General features: G+C 40.5%; 1 protein-coding gene across 1 annotated transcript in view; it reads left to right on the top strand.

The window, feature by feature from the left end:
- CCDC7 (coiled-coil domain containing 7) overlaps nt 1–24,416 on the top strand; it is a 75,000-nt gene that overhangs the window by 14,343 nt on the left and 36,241 nt on the right. The window contains exons 3-10 of the mRNA XM_019529147.1: nt 7,510–7,821; nt 7,950–8,036; nt 13,069–13,155; nt 14,672–14,692; nt 14,810–14,842; nt 15,540–15,700; nt 20,620–20,684; nt 22,606–22,677. Of these exons, the coding sequence (XP_019384692.1) occupies nt 7,537–7,821; nt 7,950–8,036; nt 13,069–13,155; nt 14,672–14,692; nt 14,810–14,842; nt 15,540–15,700; nt 20,620–20,684; nt 22,606–22,677 (811 nt within the window). The 5' untranslated portion in view covers nt 7,510–7,536. The remainder of the gene's footprint in view (nt 1–7,509; nt 7,822–7,949; nt 8,037–13,068; nt 13,156–14,671; nt 14,693–14,809; nt 14,843–15,539; nt 15,701–20,619; nt 20,685–22,605; nt 22,678–24,416) is intronic.

Genomic DNA, 24,416 nt, shown 5'->3' with positions numbered 1-24,416 from the left:
CCCTTCCATTGGGTGTACGCCTCCCTTTTAGCTAGAAGACATTCCCAGATGCTTTTGGTGAGCCATGGGGGCTTTTGCGCCCTCCTGCTCCCTTTGATCTGTGTTGGGATTACCTCCCTTTGGGCTTCTTGGACACCTGGCTCCCCTCCTCTCTGGGGCCTCAGTGCTTCCCTGTCTATTCTCCTTAGCTCTTTAAAGTCTGCCCTCCTGAAATCTAGGGCTGCTGCCTTGCTGCAGGCCTTTGCACCTTGTGCTGGATGGTGAATTCCAGCGGGCGATGATCACCGTCGCCCAGGTGGTCAAGCACCCAATCCAACCTGTGTGTATCCATCTTACAATGCTTCTGTCTCATCTGTATTCCCTTAGCTTGTTAATAAAAATGTTGAGCGATACGGTGTCAGAAGCCTTGCTAACGCCAAGGTATATCAACATCCACTGCTTTTTCCCCCATCCACAGAGTCTGTCACATCATAAAAGGAAATCAGGATTATCAGACATGTCCTTCTCTTGATGAATCCGTGCTGGCTGTTCCTGATCACCTTGTTCTCATCTAGGTGTTTCGAAGTGGATTCCTTGAGGACCAGCTCCATTATCTTTCTAGGTTTAGAGGTCAGGCTGACTGGTCTGTAGTTCCTCAATCTTTCTTCTTCCCTTTCTTAAAGATGAACACTATGTTTGCCCTTTTTCACTCATCCAGGACCTCACCTGACCTCCATGGGTCCTCAGAGAGATAGCTAATGGCTCTGAAATTGCCTCAACCAATTCCTTCAGTACCCCAAGGTGCATCCCACCTGATCCTGTTGACTTAGAAGCATCAAGCTTCTCTGAGTAATCCCTAACATGTTCTTCCACTTTTCTTTGCTGTTTGTCTCCTTTCCTGTCTTTGCTTAACTGGGGTCAGTCATAACATGGTAACTGTTCCTATTTGTGAAGATGGAAATAAAAAGGGTATTAAATACTTCAGCCTCCTCTGCATCATCCATAACAAGACTGCCTTCTGCATTCTGTAAGGGACCTATAGTTCTTTGGTCATCCTCTTACTTTTGACATATTTGTAGAATCCCCCCCTTATTTTTTTTTTTTTAACTTTTATGCTCTCTTAAAAAGCAGATTAGATTTGCACCTTATAGACTAACTACAGTAAATATAGCACAAGCTTTCATAAGCTGAAATTCACTTCCTCAAATGCTGTGAAGGGATGTACACAAAGCAGTATATAAGCAGGAGCACAATTTGAATACAGAAGCAGAAAGCAGGGACAGAGAAGGGAGAGGGGAGAGAGTGGTGCTGGGAGAGAACATGTAGGCAGTACAGGCAGTCCTCGACTTACAATGTTTCGAGTTACAACGTTTTGCACTTATAATGTTTATAAATTGACACCCTGTTTCAGCTTTCTGATGTCAGTTTCAACTTTACAACACTTGATCTGATGCCAAGCCGAGCCAGTGAACAAATTTACTGCATCATCCATCTCCCTGGAGAGCATCTGTCCAAACTTCCTTGGATACTTTCTTTAAGAAAGTAGACAAGACTCCAGAAAGCCTGCAGCCAAGACTCCTGAGAAAACTCCAGCCAAGAATCCTTCAAAACAACCAGCAAAGTCTCCTCAAAGAAGTCCTTCCAAATCAATATGATTGCTGTTTACAATATAAATTCATTAATGTAGCTATATTACTCATCTATAATTGATTGAGTACAAAATTCTGGGTTATTTTTGGTGAAAATAGAGTATCGGGCCTTGGTTCAGGAACCAATCCCCTATTTATAACATTATTTCCCATGGGAAAATCAGTTCCAAGTTGCAACATTTTGACTTAAGACATGGTTTTCAGGAACCAATTGTGTTGTAAGTCTGAGGACTGCCTCTATACCCATATGAACAAAAGGAGTTGTTAAAGCTAGTCCAGGTAATGAGATGTCTTGGTGAGACTGGGATTTAGGTGGCCTGTTGCTTGAGAGATGCTGTTTGAAGTTGAGGGGCTGTCTGCAAATCAGGACAGGTTTGTTGCCCGTGACTGTCTTGAGATAGTTATCCTTTTCCAGGAGGGGTTGGAGGTCAATGTGTCTCAGGTGTTCAAGCCATGTTTATGTCCATTGCCAGTTGCATTTCAAATCATGCCTTGGCCTTCCTGATTTTCTCCCTGCATGCCCATGCAACAGTCTTCCCTAGTAATATGGCCAAGTTTTCACTTTTTTTAGGTTTCCTTTTTGAGTTTCAACTTGGCCACATTGGACTCCTGTTGCACTTTCATTCTTCCATTGCACTGGGATAGCCTACTTCTGCCCCTTTTAAAAGGACATCCCTAAAGTGCAGGCAGCTCTTCTAGACTCCTCTTCCAATCAGACCTTTATTATTCTGCTATCTTTCCTTCCATTCTCTCCTGATGTGGGGGGGATCAACATCTGTAATATTGACACTTTTTGTCTTCCAGACAAATACTTCTGCAAATTTCATGCGTTGCTATTGTTCCCTCTTTTCTCTCAAGCCCTGCTTTTTCTACGTGTCACTGTACCAGAAACAAGGCACCCAAAAAAGGGTCAAAGGAGATAATGTTTACTGTTGTAATCTAAGATTTGTATTAAAACTGTGATTTGGTTTGCAACAGTAATAATTTCAGCAGAGCCAGGATGAAAGATTAGATAAGAAGCATAGAAAAATTAAATGGACTTGGTAATTTTGCGGGGGTAGGAGTACTGCTTCCTATCCAGAACTGTTTTTGCTGTTTATGGCAGTGAAAATTGCTCAACCTGCCCTTGATGTGCTACTAATTTTTCATTTATGTGGGGCTGAGAGAACACTTTCCTTAGGGTGTAGATAAATTTCTGCTCTATCCCCTCTTTTACATTTCTGTCTTTCTCCTGCACTTAGATTTTTAGTGGTGTGTAATTGCTCCCATTCTTTTTTCTTTCTTTTCTATCTAAAGATTTTGGTGATTGAAGCAGAGGAGCTTATTACTTTTTTTGTCCTCTTTTGGTGATGTTACTGCTGTTGCAGCCTATCCACCTACTACTTTTTACTGTCACCGATATACCAAATCTCACATGCTTCTAAGCCCATTTAATTTAAGCAATTACTGTTTCTAGTTTTTAGTCTCTAGGCCACACAGCCTTGGTTCAGACCATGATATTAAACTCTTCTGTAAGACATGGGACTCTGTATTTATGTTACCCTAGGCTTCGAAACTAGTGCTTCAGACCTCCTGAGTCCACCCAATTGATCATGTATATTCTTTAGAGTTCCACTTACCTGTGAGCACCAGCTTTTAGTTAGCTTCTTTAGGGCCATTGTGGTACAAAAGCAAAGAACACAAGCTTAGCAAAGTCACTTTTAGCATACCATTTTACTTAGAAGAAAGCACTGGAGAATTACAGGTCAGTGTGTTCCTTTTTAGTCTTATCTCATCCATTCTTTGAGACGGAGATCTATTAACATTTAAGACAGGCGGAATCCTTTCTGCCCTCTTTCCTTCCTGTATACAGTTTTCCTGATCACCTGGTATAAGATCCTAAGAGCACTGAATAATAAAATGGTAATTGTGGGGCGTAAGAGGAGAACTTCCCATCTCGCTCTTCCTAAATACGGTTTCTCTATTTTGTCATATGATTGATTGGAAAGCTGTCTCTTCATAGTTTCTAGGGTCGGAAGGGACCTGAGTAGATCATCTAGTGCGACCCCCTGCCGTGGCAGGAAAGATTACTGGGGTCAAACATCCCCAGCAAGGTGTTCGTCTAACCTCCTCTTAAAGACCCCCAGGGTAGGAGCCAGCACCACTTCTCTTAGAAGTTGGTTCCAGACCCTAGCTGCCCTGAACATGAAGTAGCACCTCCTGATATCTAACCTAAATCTGCCCTCTCCCAGCTTGTGACCATTATTCTTGGTCACTCCTGGCAGTGCTCGGGGGAACAGGGACTTCCCCAGCGCTTGCTGATCCCCCCTGACTAGTTTGTAAATGGCCACTAGATCCCCCCTCAGCCTTCTCTTGTGGAGGTTGAACAGGTTCAGGTCCCATAGCCTCTCCTCATAGGGCCTGCCCTGTTGTCCCCTGATCATACGAGTGGCCCTCCTCTGGACCCTCTCCATGTTGTCTACATCCTTCTTGAAGTGCGGCGCCCAGAACTGGACACAGTACTCCAGCTGCGGCTTGACGAGTGCCGCATAGAGGGGGAGGATCACCTCCTTGGACCTGCTGGAGATGCATCTGTGGATGCATTTCCTGACTGCTTCCCCACACTGCCGACCCATGTTCATCTTGGAATCAATGATGACTCCAAGATCCTTTTCTGCCTCTGCACTGATGAGAAGGGAGTTCTCCAACCTGTAGGTATAGTGCCGGTTGTTCCTCCCCAGGTGCATCGCTTTGCACTTGTCAGTGTTGAATCCCATCCTGTCCTCGTCCGCCCACCCTTGTAACCTGTCTAGGTCCGACTGCAGCCTATTGCTCCTTTCTAGCGTGCCCACATCCCCCCACATCTTAGTGTCATCAGCAAATTTGAACAGGGTGCTTTTTATCCCCTCTTCCCTGCTGTAGGTAGAGTGCGGAAGATCCATGGTTTTCTCTGAGATTGGAGCAACAACTGAGAGAAAACATTGCCTGAGATTGCCCTGGAATAGCTTCTCTGTGACGCCTTAAATCATATGTTAAGCAGCTTTCTTGAGTAGCATTGCTATATGGCCAAAACTAGATGTGTGTTCATATTCATCCCATGCAGTGGAATATCAGTTACAGTTTTATACAGATATATTCTGTGCCGTCATAATCTCTACATTTTCTTTAGGTTGCATCTTTCTCATGGCTCTAGTTTGTATCAAGAGAAAGAAGGGGCCACGACTACAGAAATGCTTCTATGAGACCAGTTACCTTTAACTATGATCAAAACGGAAAAAAAATTCAGTGGTATTCCTCCAAGCTTTGTTTTTATGATAACCATTTAGTCTGCACGATATAATGTATAGATACACATCCTCACTATAAATGAGTTAGATTGAGTACAAAAAGCAATCTAGCCATGGTTTATAGCACACCACATAACTAATGTATCCTGCCAGGAAAATTTGTACATTGGTTGATCTAAGGCTCCATTCCTTTCCAGCCAAACAAGATAAGCTCTAAGAAGAGGGATGCATATATTCTGTCTCTTTCCCTTGTATTGATAGAGACAACAGAGGGGAAAATCTTTGAAATCTATGAAAAGACAGTGTCTCCTAACTTTGCTAAGCCTAAAAGGACTGGGTGACTTGAAGTCCTGAGTCAGTAGAGGCCTGCTGAATGCTGCTGGGAGGAGCTACTGAGAAGACTGTGTTTGAGGGAGTTCCTGGACTGAGAAGGCCAGGGATGAAGTTCCATCCTTAAGAAGAAGGCCTATGGAGACCCAGATATGGGAGGGTAGAGAGTGTGCAAGCTAGGCAGAACAAGAATGGTTAATGCATCTATAAAGGAGAGATGATAGCCTGGGAAGGCCAGAGCTGGAATCACAGCCCTAAGAAGGGCAGCTGTGAAACCTTAAATAAAAAGAGTAATGAGTCAATCTGCCGTGTACTCCAGGAGAAAGAGAATATTGTTTCAATTCTTGAGCATGAAGAGATTATTCCAAGATCTGAGAGGAAAACTGGTAAGGTAAAAGATCATCGAAGAACATGGGGGGGATGGCATCTTAAGGCAATAACCTAATACAGAGGGCTTCTCTGTATATGAGCCCTCATTTTTAATGAAATATTTGATTTTGAAGATTAAGGTGTTACTATTTATTTTAAATAATTATAATGTGGGTTCCAGCAGCCTAAGGTTTGTCAATGTTTTTTTGTAAGCGACATGTTTTTTATAAGGCAAAGGAGAGATTTAAGGAGGAATTTGAAGGAGCATAATGAAGTAGTTCTGTGGCTGTTCATAAGCTTCCCTTCTAGTCAACATGGAAGCAAGCATTTTGGAAACTGAACATGTGGCCAAATAAAGCTGGCATCCTGCTAGTTGGACGCAGGGATTGACCTCTTGTTATTGAATAAGAGATGATAGATAGGGTGTAACACAGTTGTCTGTCCTTTAAGGCGCAACAGTCAACCCTGTTAAGAAAGCTTAGCTGTGAGCCGTTTTGGCAAACAGGAAGTGTCCTACTGTGAACTTTTAAAACTCCCAGAAGAATTAGCAAAAGGAAGGAGGAAGCAAGCTGTGAAGAAAATTGTTTCCTGCAAGGAGGAGCCAGGCTACTGTTTTGGGGCCAGAGCAAAAGGTGCTCTTTTAGTGTCTGGGATAGGATGAAGGGATTTTGTTGTATTTGTTTGGTTAAAGACTATACTTTGCTTTGGAGCGCTGGCTGAGGAGCAGTTCAGAAATCGAATTCTATAAAAGTCAGCCAGCTAAGGAATCTGTTTACAGGAGGGTATACTCTGCAAGCAGCTGTGAAAATGAAGAAAAGTAAATTATCTTTCATTTGAAAGAGAGAGAAGCATTGAAGGGATGCAAAGTAGGGGTGAGATGGTAAAAGGAACAGGGTGAGGAGGATATTTGCAACAGGCTTTTGGATATATGAATGAGAAATAAGTGCCTTTGTTAATACCAGATATAAGGAAGTTGCAGTAATTCAGTTGAGGGAGGAGGTGATAAAACTTTAGGTGAGTTTTAGCTATATATATTAGCAGCAGGTCGGAGTGAGGGACACTGGGTTGGGACTCGCCATTGCTGTTTACAAATGGGTCCTGGTACAAAAAGGAGAACCACTGACCTAGAGTGCTCCATTCTCTTCTCTCCAGGGGAGGGGAGAGTGACTGGCTCCCTGACACCAACGGGGAACAGAGCTGCAGTGCTGCTTGCTGTAGCAGCTGTCACAGAGTGGCTTCTTCCCTGCTTCTCTCCAGCAGCAGTAGTGACAGCTAAACTAACAGGCAAAAGCAAAAGCTAACAGGCTAACACCTAAGCAGCTCTTGCTCCTATGAGTGCCTTTCAGGCAGCACAGTCAACTGTTCGTGCTTTCTTTTGGAGTCACTGATAGGCTCCCATGGGAGTAGACCGCTATGTCCCCCTGGCTGGAGAATGGGCCTTAGAAGCAACTTTGTAGTCATCAGTTTTGGGGCCAGGGCAGATTGTGAAGGACCTTTGAAGGTTTTTTTGTTCTCTGTAACCAGGTATATGGTTCACTTCTAAGGTCACCTGGACATATATTTTACCTAACTAATTCCCTGCACTTCCCAAAATGTTGGTGTGGTGGCCCTGTATTTCCTTCTTTCTTCCTGTTGCACATAATGTCTTTTGTTTTTGTACAGAAGATTCCAATTTTTGAATGGAGTGGAGCACAGAGTAGTTGTAAACATGTGTAGTATTGTTGCGGACACGTTTTATTAGCACAATGATAAATTTTGTTTAATTGTTATACCATAAATTTACTTAGAGGGCTCTAAGGCAATGGGCTAATTTTTAATACTAAATATAGAACAGTTGGATCTTAGCCGTTATGTACATTTTTTTTCTAATTATCTTATTCTTTACCAATTAGTGACATAAAACTTTCCTTATCTAGGCTTAGAAAGACAACACAGACCCCAGCATGAAAGCAAGAAAGCAAATGAAACCCAGCAGTCTGTCAGAAGCAGATACAGGAACATCTTTTTTTAAAAAGGGTCCACTAAATTTACAAGGCTCTCCTACTGATAATTTAAAAATAAAAGGAAGAATAAAGCTCTCGGGAAAGGAATGTGAGCCAATGGTCTTATTACCAGCTGCTCCAGTCGAATCTTTCATGAAATATTCTTTACAGATTCCATCTGTAAATAAAAATGATTCGCTAGATGAAGTGCAGATGCTAAGGAACGTCACTAAACGTCTCAATGGGGTAGGAAATTATTTTAATTTAATTATGATGTCTAAATTCAGATTAAAATATTTGCATTTTTATTAGCTCTTTCTTGCTTTAAGAGAGATTTAGTTTTCTTCCCTTAATATGGTTTTTTTTTTGTTCAGATTATACATGCAATGGAATATGTGTATCAGAAGAAACCTGAAGTGGAAGAGAAAGAGGAAGCAGATGAAGAAGAGGAAGACTCAGTTGTATGTATAACAGTAGCTCCATAAAATAAGAGATTTTTATGCACTTTGCTTTTAGCATTAATAATTTCACATAAAATGACCGTATTAACGCTTCTTAACTCACACATTGTCCTATTGTTACTAATAAAATGAATACATTTACAAACATGAATAAGTGCTCAGTAAAATGAAAGCATATAAATACAGAGGTCATTAAAATCATAAATGTTGCTTTCCCCAAAGTTCTTGTTTTTTTAAGGAGTTAGGGGTTAATCCTGCAAGAGGTTAGTGTCTTCAGTTCTCACTAATAGAGTGAATACACATTGGTGGCAATATGTTGATGTCCTGCTGCTGTGTTGCTCTTAAGCAAGTGTGACTATTAAAGAAAGCAGTCCATTTTTTCCTGATACATAAACAGCTACAGTGCATGCTATTTATTTTTATTGTTTATTATTTTATTATTTATTCTCTGTCTTTTAAAATTTTTGTTTTAATTACATTTAGAATCACATCTATTAGTATTGTGTGCATATATTATTGCTATTACAGTATTGTTGTTATGCTGTACACTTTGATTGTATTTTAAATTTGCACTCTTGTGAAATTTTACAAAATGTTTTTGAGTTGAAAAATATTTTTTGTGGTGTTTAAATGTACTGTAACAAGGGAGCGATACTGAGTTTCTATTATGAAGTGCATTCTACGGTGAGCCTTCACTTGTAAATCAATATTAAAAAGGTAAATTTACTTATTTGGGGTTTAAGAACTTCGTTAGAATCATAGAGAAGTAGGGCATGAAGGCACCTCCAGAGGTCATCTAGTCCAGTCCCCTGCTTGAGGGAGAATCATCTCTATCCAAACCATCCCATACAAACCATAATCTAAACCATGTGTAAAACTACCATTAACCCTGACATAACACAGACCTAACACCCTAACCTGCCATAGGTAGAGCAGGGGAACCACAACTGCCAATGTCCTGCTTCTGTGAAATGTTGTCAATATTCTTATTCATACTTTGATTGGCTGACAGCCAATCAGAGTGTGAAGAAGCATTGGGACAGTTGGCAATGCGCCACCATGATGGTGGGGACACAGGACAGAGCAGGGGGGGTCAAGGCCAGCCCCGCCCTGCTACCTCAAGGTGATGGCAATGGAATGGATGGAACAGGGGGGGGCGAGGCCAGTAGTGCTCCTTGCAGGTGGTGACAATGGAGTGGAGAGGGTGACGAGGCCTCAACCACCGCCCCTGCAGGTGATGGCAGTGGCGGCATGGGCTGGGGGAAGCAGGGACGGGACACTGGGGGGAGTGAGGCCACTGGCACTGGCTTCGGCCTGTCTCTCCCTGCTTCCGTCATTACCGCCTGCAGGGCTGACCCAGTGGCGGTTGGGGGAGGACTGGTCCTGATGCTGTGGGGGGGAAGGAGCGGGCGCGCCATGGTGGCAGTGGGGGAAGGGGAGGAGTGGGCCCAGGCCCGACTCTGGCAGGGAGCAGGCCCAACATGGTGGTGTTGGGGAGCAGCGGGCCTGGCCCAGTGCAGTAGCAGCTGGGGAGGGGAGGAGCGGGACTCCTTTTCCCCCCTGCTCAGGCCTGGGCCCACACCTTCCCATCCCTCCCACCCTTTGGCCTTGTTACCACTGTCCTGTCCTGTCCCCCTGCCACCAGATTTGTAGACTCATGGGTTGGATGACATGGGTGAGGTCTGGCTCATGGGTTAGGAGTTGAGCACTCCTTGACTAGGTGACATTCCTCTTTCAACCCTTGATACTATAAGGGAAGTAACCAGTACATTTAATCTATGAGATTCAGTACTTTAGGAAAATAAACTTTTTGGGGCTTATGCCATTTTGAGCGTTCTAGAAAGATATACAACCTGAGCAGGTAAATAACTCTAAAGGCTTAGCAGATGGATAGACATGCCTGTACTTGTACATCACAATAGTCACCCAATATGGTGGTGCCTTGCTGGTACTTGATACGCTGTCAGCAGTAATATAATGAATTGGGGGAAAATGAGGGCACTGACCCTTCGGGTGGGGAAGCAAAAAGTGAAGAACCTGCATTGCTGCTGCCACAGCAGTAGCACAGGCACTGATGTAGCTTTGTGCACAGCTGCCACCTATGGCTTTCAAACAGCCAGTTATTACCTCTGTCAGGATGAGAGCCGTTTTTAAAATTACTTATCCACCCTTTTGCTGTTTGTCTAGATTGATCCGGGATGGTCTGGAGCCTTTCACAGGGCCCAACTAACTGCCCACTCTCTGTCACCAGAGTGGCTGCCTGGGGCAAGGTGATCCTCTATTTCCCCCTTAGTATAAATCCTTGAACAAGAACAGAAAGTGTCTGGGCAACAGGGCTCAGCCTGATTCCAAATTGGTTTGCTATTCCCTCTGGTTTATACGCTGACCTCTGCACTCTGCTCGATCTCCTGACTTCCTGACTCTGCTTTTTCCTAGATGCTGCTCTTGGATTGACCTCCTGGCTTTCTGATCTGGCTTGTCTTTGGATTCTGTTCACTACTCCTGACCTTGGTCAGCATCTTGACCCCTGAGTGGCTGCAAATTTGGCTGGCCACAACCTGGCATGACACTAGGGTGGTGTTTGTGGGGTGGAAAGGTCTTGGCCCTTCACTGGAAATCTTGCTCAGACTGGCTGCTTTCCACTGGATGATGTAGGCCAGCATGTTTGTCCAGCGTTTACTGGGCTTCTGTGATGGTGTCCCAGGCATAAATCCAATCCAGTTTCACGTAGAAAGTGAATGTATTGGGAATGTCACTGAAGATCTTTTTTTATCTCTAGTGTTATAATTCTGCTGGAAATTCTTGGCTCTGGCAAAGCACTGTGCTGCTGTCATGGAAGTATGCTTTCTTTTGCATTTTCTGTAATAAATATTCATACATCTTCACATTTTGGCAATTCCTTGGGAAGATGCAGTCCAGACAGTACTAGGAGCAATGGCCTCAAACTGCAGCAGAAGAAATTTAGGTTGGAGATAAGGGAGAGTCATCTTTCTGACAATGGGGGTGGTCACTTCTTGAAGTGTCAGGACCAAAACCAGATACAGTACTCCAGGTGAGGCCTCACTATTGCCTAATAGAGTGGAAAAATCACTTCCTTTAATTTGCAAGTGACATTCCTGGGAATATACTCCAGTATGCTGTTAGTCTTTGTCGCAACAAGAGCATGCTGTTGGTTCATATTCAGTTTATGGTCCACTGCAGCCCTTATGCCCTTCTCTGCAGTACTGTAGTGTAGCCAATCATTCCCCTGTCTATATTTGTACATGCAGTTATTTTGTCTGAAGGGCAGGACTTTGTACTTGTTCTTATTGAATTTCATCTGGTTGAAATTCATGTGGACCATTTTTCCAGTCTGTCCAGGTAATTTTGGATCTTAGGAGGGATAACTTACTCACCAAATGCAGCAGTAGTTAGGCATGACTAACTCTTGGCAAATCCATGCTGGTTGTTTCTGATTGCCTTATTCTTCTCTGTGCTTCACAGTTGGTTCCATGAGAACCTGCTCCATCATCTTTCCAGATATTGAGGCCAGACTAACTGGTCTTTCTTCCATGTTGTAAAAATGTGCACTATATTGGCTTGTTTCCAATCATCTGGGACCTCTCCTGACCTTCACAAGTCCTCACCGGGGGAACAGATTGCTATGAAATTACCTCAGCCAGTTTCTTCAGGACCCTAGGGTGCATCCCATCCAGCCATGTCAACTTGAAAACATCTAGTTTTTTTAAGTAATCCATAACCTGTTCTGCCATTACTCTCAGCTGTTTGTCTTTTTCCCTGACTTTGTTGCTAGTTGAGCTCATTCCCTGTTAGCTGTTCCTACTTATGAGGACTGAAATAAATAAGGCATTGCATACTTCAGCCTTCTTTGCTTCATCTGTATCAGATTGCATTCTTTAGGGGACCTATAGTTTTTTTGGTCATCTTCTTTCTCTTGATATACTTGTAGAATCCTTTTTTATTACTGGCCAGTATGCATGCAAGAAAGCCAGTCAGTGAAGACGTAAATTGAGGAGTCAGTGGGTGAGAGCAGGTTGGGGTAGGAGGGGTTAGGGGAATGAATGTGGCTGGTACATAGTGGAGAGGTACCTGGGGAGTTGGATGTTAGGCAGGTTATAATGTGTCTGTATAATCCAATGTCTATATTTAGTCCATGATTTTTTGCACCCAGGAGGTTAGTGAAGTGTGAAGTTCATATGTTCATCAATGAAAGGTGTTTTGCAAATTCCCTTTGAGGATTAGAACTGAGAGATTGGAGAGAAAGTGGTTTTCTTATAAGAAATGTTTCCCCGTAGGTAATTGGGTATTCCTGTCTTTGGTACCAGGCCCTTGCTTCTTTACTACTCAGTCCATTGAGGAAGAGCACACATCAACTATAGGTGCTTCCTCAGCTTGATAAAGGGCATTTATATCCAAAAGCATGCAAAGAAGAATTTTTCCGACTATTTGAGTTTGGCTAATAAAAGATGTAAGATTTACCCAAAGAACCTTGTCTGCTTAATTAATTTAACCAACATTTTTGTAAATGCTCATCAAGACTCCACATACATTTGTTCCAGGAGGCAAATATTTAATCCTATTAAAGAGATGTATGAGTTTATTTGAATTGATATTAATAGCTGCCTTTATTTAAACACACAGCATTATTAAAGATGTTCCAATAAATTTATTTTAAAAAGTTTAAATAGGAGTCTTTTATAATAAAGTCTCGTAGTTATGAAGAAAACTCAAAATATTCCTTTAGCAAGTGAAATGGTAAGCAGTGAAGTGCATTGCAGTAAAGCTATGCTAAAGATTATAATGGTGAGAAAATGTGATTAACATATTTATATTTTAATAATCTAAAGAAAAACAGCTTTAAATTAAAATAAAATGACTTCAAACACTTCTATAATAAAACTATAACTAAATTGGTTTATTTAATCAAGTAAATATGCATTCATGGCTTAAATTTTAAGGCAAATTTTCTGAGTTCATAGGGTTTCCATAGAATATGGATGGATTGTATAAAAACTTTTTTTTTCTCTAAAAGGAAGGTCATGAGGACATGACTACATCACTACTAGGTTTTTCATCAATTGCAAAACAGTTAGAGACAACACTTCAGGAACAGAAAGAAGTATGTAATATTAAGATTATACATGAAAGTATAGATTTATTTTTTAAACTTGGACTTGCTTTTACTAAATTTTTATTGGCTTTTTTTGGAGAAATGTTTGAAACTTTGGCTTACATGCGCAATTCTCAATTTTGCAATCTTGGAATTGCCATTGTAATCACACTGAATGTGGTCATTTAGCATGTGAATACATAAGACTGTGCGGGTCTGTTCCTTTCTTGTTGCCATAAGCTGAAGTTCCAAAGCCATACGTTTACATCAACAGCCACAGTTAATATTTGTTTGGTTCTTTTTGCTAGTTGAGAGAGGGTGAGATTGAGATTGCTGTACCTGGTCTGTGGATATTGGATATTGAGTGTTCAATAGCAGATCTAGGATTTTGAAAAGGGGTATGTGGTCAGATAAGGCCTTTGGCCTTTGCAGCTGGGCAGAATGAGAAAAGTATTGCTGTGTGCCCACTCATCTTAGGAGGAGGGGCCAGGCAGTTCAGCTCCAACAGGTTCCTTAGCTGATTTGGGAGATGCTGTGGGCTGTGCACTGGGCTAGTGAGGAGGGGCTGGTCAAAGTAGCTTTGTCATGATTGGGCCCTTAGGGCATCTTCGCACATGATCCAGGGTGGTGGTGGTGGTGGTCTTTTAATTAAAGTAGCTCTTGGGAACTGCTGTAATTAAAGTGCCTTCAGAGTCTCATGTATTCAATGTCTTGTGCTTCAAAATGGCAGTGGAGGCTAGTTAGACAAGCTTTAGTAAAAGTACTCCTGACACTGGTTTGAAATGTGGGGACACTAAATAAATGTGACACTGAGGCTGCTGGAGTGTTTTAATTAGAATACTCCAGCATACTCAATTAACAGAGTCTATTCTGATGTGTTCTAATTAGAATGTCTCAGAGGCATTGGGCATGTGTATAGGTGCCCTTAGGGCTCATGGATGGCAGGAGTAGAGGAGGACTTGAATGGGGGTGTGACTGCCCTTCCCCTTCCTGGGGATCCACTCTTGTGGTTGTTCTCATAGTCTTCTTTGAGCTCGGAGTGTGGAAGATTTGGGAGCAGAAAGTGAGAAGTGTATGGCCCAAATCACGGGGAAAGAAAGGTCTGCTTCTGCATCAGGGTTCACTGTGACTGCTGATTATACCACTGGCTTGGGCAGGGAGTCTATATATAATGAGCCTGCCCACTGCAGAGTCAGGGAGAGAAGTGAAGCACCTCTTAAGGGTATCCTGTGATTGCAGCACGGAATGTTTGGGCAGCTGCTGGTTTTAATGTATTATTGGGACCATGACATCTTTCTGAATAAAGAGAGTTTTTAAAATAAGTTTTCTGCTTTTTATATTTCATTGCAATAAGATACATTTTTCCATTACAAGATAATGTTATGATGAAGTCCGATTGCCTAAAAAGTTAATTGTATTCAAATAAGTCAATTTCTTTAGTTAAATCATCATAAAATTGGTATAATTGTTAGATGTTTAATTATGTTTTGTGTTATCTTTAGTGATAATCCTTCTGTTTTTCTAGATATTAGAGTCTTTGACTAAGGTAAGAACTTAAGTTTTGATTTGCTGTGTAATATTTTATTATTTTCATTCTTTTTTAATTTGAACTATCACTTTAATTTGTCAGTGACTGATATGTATTTATATTTTTTTCATGAAGTGGTTTGGAAAGGAAGTCCAGCAGATGGAAGAGGTAATTCTAACATCTACTAACTGTCTCTTTTGACTTAACTTTATATTGCAAGAACTGCAATATATTGTGTCTTAAATACTGGTCTGCACTTTTTCATAAGTAAATTTATTAACAATACTGCCTCTGTCACTATGATCAGAGATTTGAGACTTTCCTCTTAAGAAGACAAATACAACTTGCTTCTCAGGGAATGCTAATATAAGGATATTTCAGGAAAACATGCTGTGTTGATTGAATTTTGAATAAATTTCCAGGAAAACAGTTTAGAACCATTTTTTATTTCTGAAGGCAAGTCTATTTGAAAACTTCTGTAGCATAGCAGCATTTTGACTTCACTGTGGTTGCATCATCTGACAATATCTAACAATATCTAACACATAAAAAACGATCTAGAGGATCTTCACTATCATGGCTAATGTGCTATCCTTTTTTGTTCAACATGACCAGAAACCAGTTAACTATTTATTTTAAACATTTGTACTAGGTGAACAGACCTACAAGGTCTGTAGAGTTGAACTATATCTAGCAATTGTTGTGGATGCTGGTTAAATCTATTTACTGTATTTGTGTAAATCTCTACCATTCTAAATGATAATAGTTGTTTTTTCTTTATAGTCAAAATACTTTAAACTAGACCCTACTAATTTATTGTATTTTAAATTGCTACTCCAACATTTTCAGTGTCTGCTTCTCTTAGTTAGGAAAAGATGAACTTTTTCCAGAACTGCAGCTTCCTATGGCTGATAAGGACATAACAGATAGCATAATTAAACTAACACAACACATCAGAAGTCTTGAAGAACTAAGAAACCGCATTCACCATCTGCCAAAGTCTGTGCAACCACCTCTAGCCAAACAGTAAGGGAATTATTAAATATTATTAGGCTTACTAATAATGAATAGTGAAAGACAGAAAAAAGGAATATTTGAATATGTTCTGCGTTGCATGTGAACATTATTTTTTCCTTGAGTAATTCTCTATATATTCATTATCACTTGTTTCTCATACCTCTGAGCTTCAACTAGAGACTTTTTTTTTTGCCTTTTTAGCAGTATCTGTAGAGTATACACAAGTTCCTCTTAATTACCTGGGTAGAAAATGTAGAACCCTTCTCTCAAGTTCCTACCAGCCTTCAAGCCTAGAAAGACATACTAAAACTTCTAGTCAGGCACAATTTGTGGCCCCTGGGCTTGTCAGGGAAAGGAAGGGGTGCCTTTTTCCTGCTTGCTCTTTGTTGTTTCTGCCATGTCCTTCCTGGGATGGCCTGATTTCAACTTGCAATAGCCACCCAAGATGCTTTTTATACCTGAAGAAAACCCTCATTCCTGACAACTGCTCAATTTGTGTGCCTTTTAAACTGAGAGCTTGAAAAGACAGGGAGAATAAGCTTTAACATTGTCTTCTTGGCAGATATTTCAGCTCTATATCCAGTCTATGGATGAGAATCTCATTATGGCACCATTCACTGCCTAGTATGGGGAATCAGCACAGAATGTCTTCTCCAGTGCTGGCAAGATGGGTGCTAATCATTGGTCCTGGTTGAGATCCAGTTACACCCAGGAATAGACCCTTAGAAAGGTCTTTATGGGGGGGAGATCAGACCCACACAAATGATGGATGAGGTTTATGGGTAAATGGGAGCTTTAATCATAGTGCCAATATCAGGCCCCAGTATTTCTTGCCCATAAACAATTTCCGTGGAAGCCCAGGGAAGGTTAGAACATGTCAAACCAGAACTGTCTGGTTCCAAGCCCATGGTTCAGAGTATGAAGGGAAGAAGGAGCATTCATTCCTTTGATGAGTTAGTCAGAGGACATGACTTCATGATACCCTATCCTGCCAGAGGGCCTGTGACATTGACAGTTGTCAATTCTGGTGGAGCCAGAATTGGTACCATCAGCTGGTAACATCAGCTGACTGTACAGCACCATTCTCCACATCACATCAAAAGTGCTCACAGTTAGCAACATTTACTTCGGTAGATCTTTCAGTACTGAAGTGCTGCCTGGCAACAGACTTGATGGTAAAGACTGTGGTGGCTAATTTGCTGTCCTTTTCTGTTGAACATCACAGTGCTTAGCACCATCCTTTCAGATGGGCTTCTGTACAGTCCTGATCACTTTGTATATTCCTCATCAAACTGCCAGCAGGTGGGGTTAATTCTGTGTATTTTTTGGGATACTGTTTTATTGTTTTATTATTTTGTTTTTATTGTAAGATGCTCTGAGCTTTCTGGGGAGCGTGGCATAAAAATTAAATAAACAAACACTATATTTTCTTGCATAAAATGCACACGTTTTTCCTTGCACCATCTGTGGGAAGTACAGTTATGCATAATACCTGAGAAAAACAGATCCCTAGAGGTCTGGAGATCTGGCAGCAGGGGAGCAGTGGCAGCATTAATTGCTGTGGCTCCCAGAGTGACTCAGTGGCTCAGTACTACCATTGCTTTCCCACCAGCAAATTTCTGGGCCCCTGGGAAGCCCCCTGGCTGGGTAACATGGCACCATGCACCAGACTGGGCTAGTGTGTGGGGTTGGTGTGTCATTGAATTTGCTGCATGGTCCTATTCCAGTGTATCCCACTGTGAAGTCTGAGCCCTTGAGAACCTAAACCTAAACCTGTACTCCAAGGTAAGAACTTTTTTTTTCTTCCTAGGGCCATCCAAAAACAGAGCATGCCATCAAGGGCATGCTGTATATGAGAAAGTATGTTAAATATCCTCTTCAAGTACTAGATCACTATTCTAATAGTACCCACTTGATGTGTAGACATTCATCCAGAAACTGCTGGTATGCAGACAGGCTTACAGACCCCATTGTTTCAAGGAAATGGCCTACAGAGTATCCGTCAATGCCAAGCTAGTCAGTTCCTCACATACGAAGTGTTATCAATTCGCGATGGGAAGTCTACTACCAATACCATTTAGCCTTTTCATAGCCCTGTGAGTCTTCAGCTAGGTCCTCTTGATAGTTGCAGTCTATCTCAGGGATAGGGGAAGCAGGTTATTTGTACTTTGATGGCTGGTTGTTAAGAGGTTCTTTGACTGCTCAAGCATCAAGCAACCTATGAAAGACAATGAGCCTATTATAATCTCTGGAGCTTCTCATCAGTCACCAGAAATCAATTTTGGATCCAGCTTAGAATTTTTTGTTCATAGAAGCCTACTTAAGACTCAATGTCAGCAAAAGCCTGCCTCCCATAGGAGGAATACCAGACTTGAGTTAAGGCTTATTCTGGGTCTGGAGGAGATTCATTTAAATATATAGTCACAGAACCTGAGCTGGTGCTTGTCTCCATAATTTGGCAGAAGGATCTAAGCAATGCATGCAGTGTTATACCATCCAGTGTCACTTCAGTAACAGATACCTCACTGATGGGCTGGTGAGTTTATTTGGGAGAACTCCAAATACAGGTTCTCTGGTTATTGGAAGCAGTGATGTTTCATATCAGTTGGTTAAGCTCAGAGAGGTGCTGAGAGCTCTTATGGTCTTACTTCTGTTGAATTTGAGGTTGTCAGGTCTAGGTCATGATAGGCGACTTATGCCAGATACTTTCTCCCTGTGGTGAGATTCTACCAACCTATGGCAACTGTACATCAGCAACCAAATCCACAGCATGTGGAACATTTACTCAGTCTCTAAATGGCAAAGCATTTATAAGTCTAGCTCCTTGCATTGTAAGTGGGACTCAGCACTCAGTGTTGTGTTTGTAGAATGGGACCATCTGACCATAAACAAGTGCAGCCAGGGAATGCCACTTTTTTGCTTCTGTGGGTTCAGCCGTGGTTCTCCCTTGGGTGGATTTAAGACAGAAGAATCACAGAGCCTACTATGTGCACTCCTTCACACCACTAATTCCAACAAGTGAAGTAGGAATGGGGCTTACTCATCTTGATAGCCCCTGAATGCCTGGGACAATTTTCCATTTCTCTTGGGACCCTGCTCTGCTTCTAGACATTAGGAGTGAGGGTTCTGCACCCAGATCTCCATTCCTTGTCTCACAGTCTAGATTCTGGATGGCTTTCATAGAAAGAGGAAAAGTGTTTAGCCCTAGTCAGAGGTGTTGTCCACAGCAGGAAGGCTGTGACTAAGTATATGTACCTGGAAAAACAGGCCAGGTTTCTTTCCTGATGCTGTGTGAAAAATAGAAAGTTGATCAATTCTACCATATTAGATATACTAGATTATTGACTGGATTTTAGTCAAGCTGACCTTTCTGTCATTTTGGTTAAGATCTACCTGGAAGCTATCTTAGCTTTCTACATGCCACATGTTTTCTTACCTGGAAGCCCTCAGGTCTCTTAAAGTGCAGACCAGGTTCTTTTCCAAGGAAGGGAACAAGTTCCAGAATGGGATCTGAATGTAATTCTTATTTATATAATAATAGTACCATTTGAACCTATGCCAGTGTGTTCCCTGCTCCATCTTCTTCTCCTTCCCCCCTCCCAAGAAGGTAAGTTATTACTGTTTAAAAGACTGTCATGTGGGGCTTTTCCTTTTTAGAACAGTGCAACTAAAGAGAAAAAGGGATGTTTAAAACAAAACCGTTATTTAATAGCTTAAATGTGAAATAGATTTTTAATAGGCTAGCATCAAACATTGCATTTGCCCTTGGATAAGTTGTGCCTGTTTGTTCCAGGATAAAAATAACCTGTAATTGTTGTGTATACACATCGCCTTCTAGTCAGGGCATGGTGAGTGGCTGAATGCAGTGTCACTTTTTCTACCATTGATTTAATACAGTAATCTTGGGGTAACTGTACAGATGTACTTTGCAATATCCTTTGATAAGCTGTTACTACCTCTTATCTGGAAATCTTTTAAGAGTTTCTGGTGCTGGCATTTTATCCTGGAATAAAATGGTTTATCTTGGGATAATAATGCAATGTTTGTTTGTAGCCTTAGTGATTGTTTGCCAACAGTCAGTTCAGTTGTTTAAAGTTGTACTGTGGCAGAGTCATTTTAACATTTTTGACTCTTTGGGTCCATTTATTGCATCCAACATACTATGGAGAAAGAAGCAAGTGACTTCATGAAAACAATTTTTAGTGAGCAGATTCATACTGCTGCATCCTACTTGGGGCCAGAGACTTGATTCCTGTGGATCTGCTGGGCATCTTACCTCAGGATAGAATCAACAATACTTTTCGCTTGAGCAAGTTATTACATCTAGAAATCTGTATCAATTTAGTGATTAAAGTAAAATGACCAGAATGTAGTTGCCCCTTATACCTTCAGTTGCATAATATTTATATTGTGCAAGCATCCGTTTATAAAATGTTTTAGAATCTCTATGAAAAGGTATAAATTGTGTTTAAAGTTACTGAATTATTAAACCACAGAGATACATGCTTAGACTACAGCCACTATTGTAGTTTCATTTATGTTGCTACTTTAATAAGTTGTGTAATTTTATATGCAATTATGTTATTTTTCTTTTCTTGTTTTAAAAATGCATTATGCCAATAAGTAATTTCAAGAATGAATGACATTTTGAAGCACACAAAGGTTTCAAAAGACCTTTAACTCTGTTTCCTTGTGTAAATCAGTATTTGGTTTATAGCCCAAAATATATGGAATAAAATAATTTTACATGTGCACGTTTTTTGTAATAGGGAAAGAGTGGTCCAGAAATATTAGGCTTATATTCTATTCTTTCAAGATTCTTGTTGAGCTCAATAGTTCAAAAGTGAAATGAGAATGATATGTAGCTCTAGAACCTAGAAGATCTACCTTTCAACAAGGTAGAGTTGAAATATTTTAACTTTTGACAGAGAAAAGAAAAGAAAGTCGAACCCAGTAGCAATAGCTCAGAGAGACCCGAAGGCTATTTTAGAAGGTGAGAAAGTTAATTGTCTCCAGAATTTAGAATATGTTAAATTAGTTTGCCAGTGCTTTACATAAGGTGCTAAAAAGGCATGAATGTTTGTAAGTTGCACTTTGCGTAATTATTTTGGAACTTCTAAAAAGTTTTAAAGGATTCTACAATTTAGTTTTGATTAATATTGTTGTTCGTTTGTCCAAATATACAGCCTAACTTTCCTGACCTCAGAATAAGAGGAGTGGCAGGGACAATGAATTAATTTTAGTACTCACTAAAAAACTCAAGAAGAGCTTTTCTTATCAGAACATTATTATACTGTTAAAATCAAATATTTCTAGGCTTGAAAAAAACACCTCTGATATTCTTAAATGAGTATTTCCCAGCCTTTTCAAGTTTGGATGGTGTTGGTGTTCATACTGTTACGTGGATTTCAGGTGTGCTGGTAAATTGGCTACTGATAAGAGTCAAGAGATAGGTTTACAGCCAAACTATTTATTGTTTGTACTCCACAACATAGATTTTTCATGTATACCACCTGGGAGACTAAGGAGGGAGTAGAGGGTGACATGCAAATCAGCATCAGGTCTTCTTGGATTTGTTCTAGGTCTCTGATTTTTTTTTCTTTCCCCTGTAGTTCATGTAGTTTAATATTTATCTATGGTTTATGTAATTTTTTTATCGGTTTATCTGATTTCTCTCCATCTTACTAAAACTTTGGGAATGGATTGAACCAGTTCTTCCAGGCTCCCAGAAGATGTCAGTCAATGTAGATTTATGAAAGGGAAGATTTTTGTCTCCTTTCTTTACCATTTTGGATTTTTGCTTCTTTTCACCTTACTTTTTGCTTTTATTTGACAAGGCTGTTTTATTTATTTATTTACAATTTTAGTTAAGAAATTTAACAAAGATATATTTATTATAACACATCTGTATCTAATGCAACAGGTTACATCAGTCACCACTGCTGATGTTCTTAAGCTAAAGTTATATTTTATTAAGTTTGGGTCATATGTTTCAAGATTTGTGTGTGTGTGTGTGTGTGTGTGTGTGTTGTTTCCTGTCAGGAGTTTTGATTTCACTACTGGTTTAGACTTTTGAATTCACTTCACATTAACTGCCTTTTTTAAAAAAAAATTTATTGGTCTTGCTAGTTGTAACATCTGCAGAAGTTCACTATCAGAAACTGTAAGTGCTTTGAAAATGGCCAGGGCTGGAAACAACATCTTAAACCTGTCAGTTATTCAAGATTGCAGTTATCCAACCTGGATGTTGAGCAAGAGACAAAATATAGAGAGCCGGTAAAGGTTTAAGCGTACCACTTTCTGGGCTTAATTTTCAGTGATAGCTGAAACAGCTATAGCATGACAAATTTCAGTGGGTACATTTACATGAGATACTTCAAGCACAGTAGACTAATTCTACTGTGCATTAGCATGGCAGGCAAAACCTATGCTGATGTACAGTAGACTTAGTCTACTGTGCATTAATGTCACAAAAGACCATTCGTTTGTGCAAATGCGCAATAGTGCCTATAATGGTGTATTAAGTTAGTACCTCTCATTACAGGTACTAAACTTAATGCACCATAATTAAAGTGCATTAATGACCGTGTAGATGTGCCTGATGTGAAATTTTTACTTAAGACTTGGATAAAAGTGGTTCATGTCCCAAACTTTTAGTTAATAAGCTAGTGCAGTGCTTAAGCAGAATTTAAATAGCTTGATATAGGGTGCTGACTCTTGCTAACAATGTAGGTCAGTAAAAGAACCCTGCCAATCTGTGTCAAAAATAGCATTCCTACATTTGTTTGCCATTGTTTAAATAGTTATCTAAATTGATACTTACTCTTCTTGGCATTTTAAAGATTATGAAGTTTTAAATACCAGCATTATATGAAGTGCATTTTTATGGAGTAGAAATTATTATCTTATTTCAGAGCTTGTAAGAAAACATGGAACTGAGGATGTAATCAGCATGACACATGTTTTTGAAGATGACCTAGCACCACGTAAGTTTAAGGCAGCTACTAAAGTTTTGCCATTATATGAAATTTTAGAATGACAAATTAAATTCTACCTATTATGGAAATAACCACCATGGGAATATCAGGAGGATATTCAGCATAGAAATCATTGGATTTTTTATCTGAAGAAGACAGGGATGATGGACTAGATGGAAAATGGCTGAAGCTGATTAGTCTGATTGGATAGTGCTTGAGACAGACTGGGAATTTAGAGACACTTCTATAGCCCAGGCATGTAGGTATTTCCATTTCTCCTTGGGTATTTTCCATTAATATTCCGGTTAAGATGTGTGTGCATAACATACATTTAAGAATTTAGTTTTTTTTTCCTCAGCAATAATCACTGTGGGCTGTATAAATAGGCATGTGGTATAAAGATGGTTAGTCTCCACTCCATTGCTTCAAACTGGAGCTGCTGTCCATTCATTTCTTAAACTATACCAGATTCTTGTTTACCTTTTTGTGAATAATATTCCTTTTCCTAGTTTATTTTAGTATAGCTAGCTTACTTGAGTGCTCATTGCCAGTACATTTCGCTAAGCTTGTGTACAAAGATTCATGGTACTAGAGTTTAGAAATGGTTAATCCTAAATCTTACAGGATTAACGTGTAATGTCCCTTAAGGACAAGCATTCTTGATGTTTTCTGAGGGGAGAAACTCACATTCCTGCAGAATGTCCAAAATATAAATCTTTTTCTAGGAGAGATCCATCACCAGAGGTTCTTATTTGATAAATCCAAGACTGACTGACTTCTGACCCTGCTATCTATCACTCCTATATAAGGGAGTTTCCAAGAGAGCTGTAGTCATAGTATGCTAGATCCAGAGCCCTGTTTATTAAGGCTTCAGCTGATCATTCAGGAAAGCGGGACAAAAAGCTTCTGAACAGAAAGTTTACAGTCTGGAGAAAATTAGAGGCAGGTCCCTGTTAAAAGATGCCTTCAAGAAGGAAAAGGGCAGGCCTATACAAGAGGCTTCCTGGACCAGCATGACTGTCCAGGTCTTGCAACAGAGGCTTCAGCATTGATGCCTACATGGAACCATTATTCCTGCAGTGCTTAAACTATTTCTAATCCAGGCCTCATGACTAATAACCTCTGGCAGAACTCCTCTTGTATTAACTCTGATTTGTGATTTTTCTTCAACATTGAGTGTACTGGATAGGGGCTACACTGGCACAATCATTTTCAGTCTTCTGGCTTCTCTATTTGTCCTACTGTATTGCTTAGAATTGGCAACCTCCATGGTATTGGGTGGCCTTTAGGTGTTACAAGAGCCCAGATCTCTACTGCTTTTTACAGTGGTCAATATTTTCAGTACTAGGACTTTCTTTAACTGCAGTACTGTGCATGCCTAGGATTCTGAAACAGGCTTGTCTGCCTTCTGCACTTATTGCCTGTGCTCATCCTGTGGAAGGAGAGTGCTCCATTTCAGTGTAATCAGCAACTGAAATCAGCTGGGAAAAATACTGTACATGTATCAAGAACAATCTCTCCTGCCTTTCATGGACCACGCTAAGATTGCATTGACTCTTATTTTGCTATATTTTATAATGTCTACCATTCTGACCTTTGGGACATTATCCTGACAGCATGCTTATGTGGTCATTTTGAAACCACAGGGGATCATAGAATCGTAGAAGTAGGGTCGGAAGGGACCTTGCAGATCTTCAAGTCCAACCCCCTGCCTGGGCGGGAGAAAAACTGGGCTCAAATGACTCCAG

The sequence above is a fragment of the Crocodylus porosus genome, unplaced genomic scaffold (assembly GCF_001723895.1).
Source record: "Crocodylus porosus isolate Cpor-Errol unplaced genomic scaffold, CroPor_comp1, whole genome shotgun sequence".
Taxonomy (NCBI): domain Eukaryota; kingdom Metazoa; phylum Chordata; order Crocodylia; family Crocodylidae; genus Crocodylus; species Crocodylus porosus.
The sequence above is the reverse complement of the archived record's forward strand: the minus strand, read 5'-3'. Positions and strand labels throughout refer to the sequence as shown.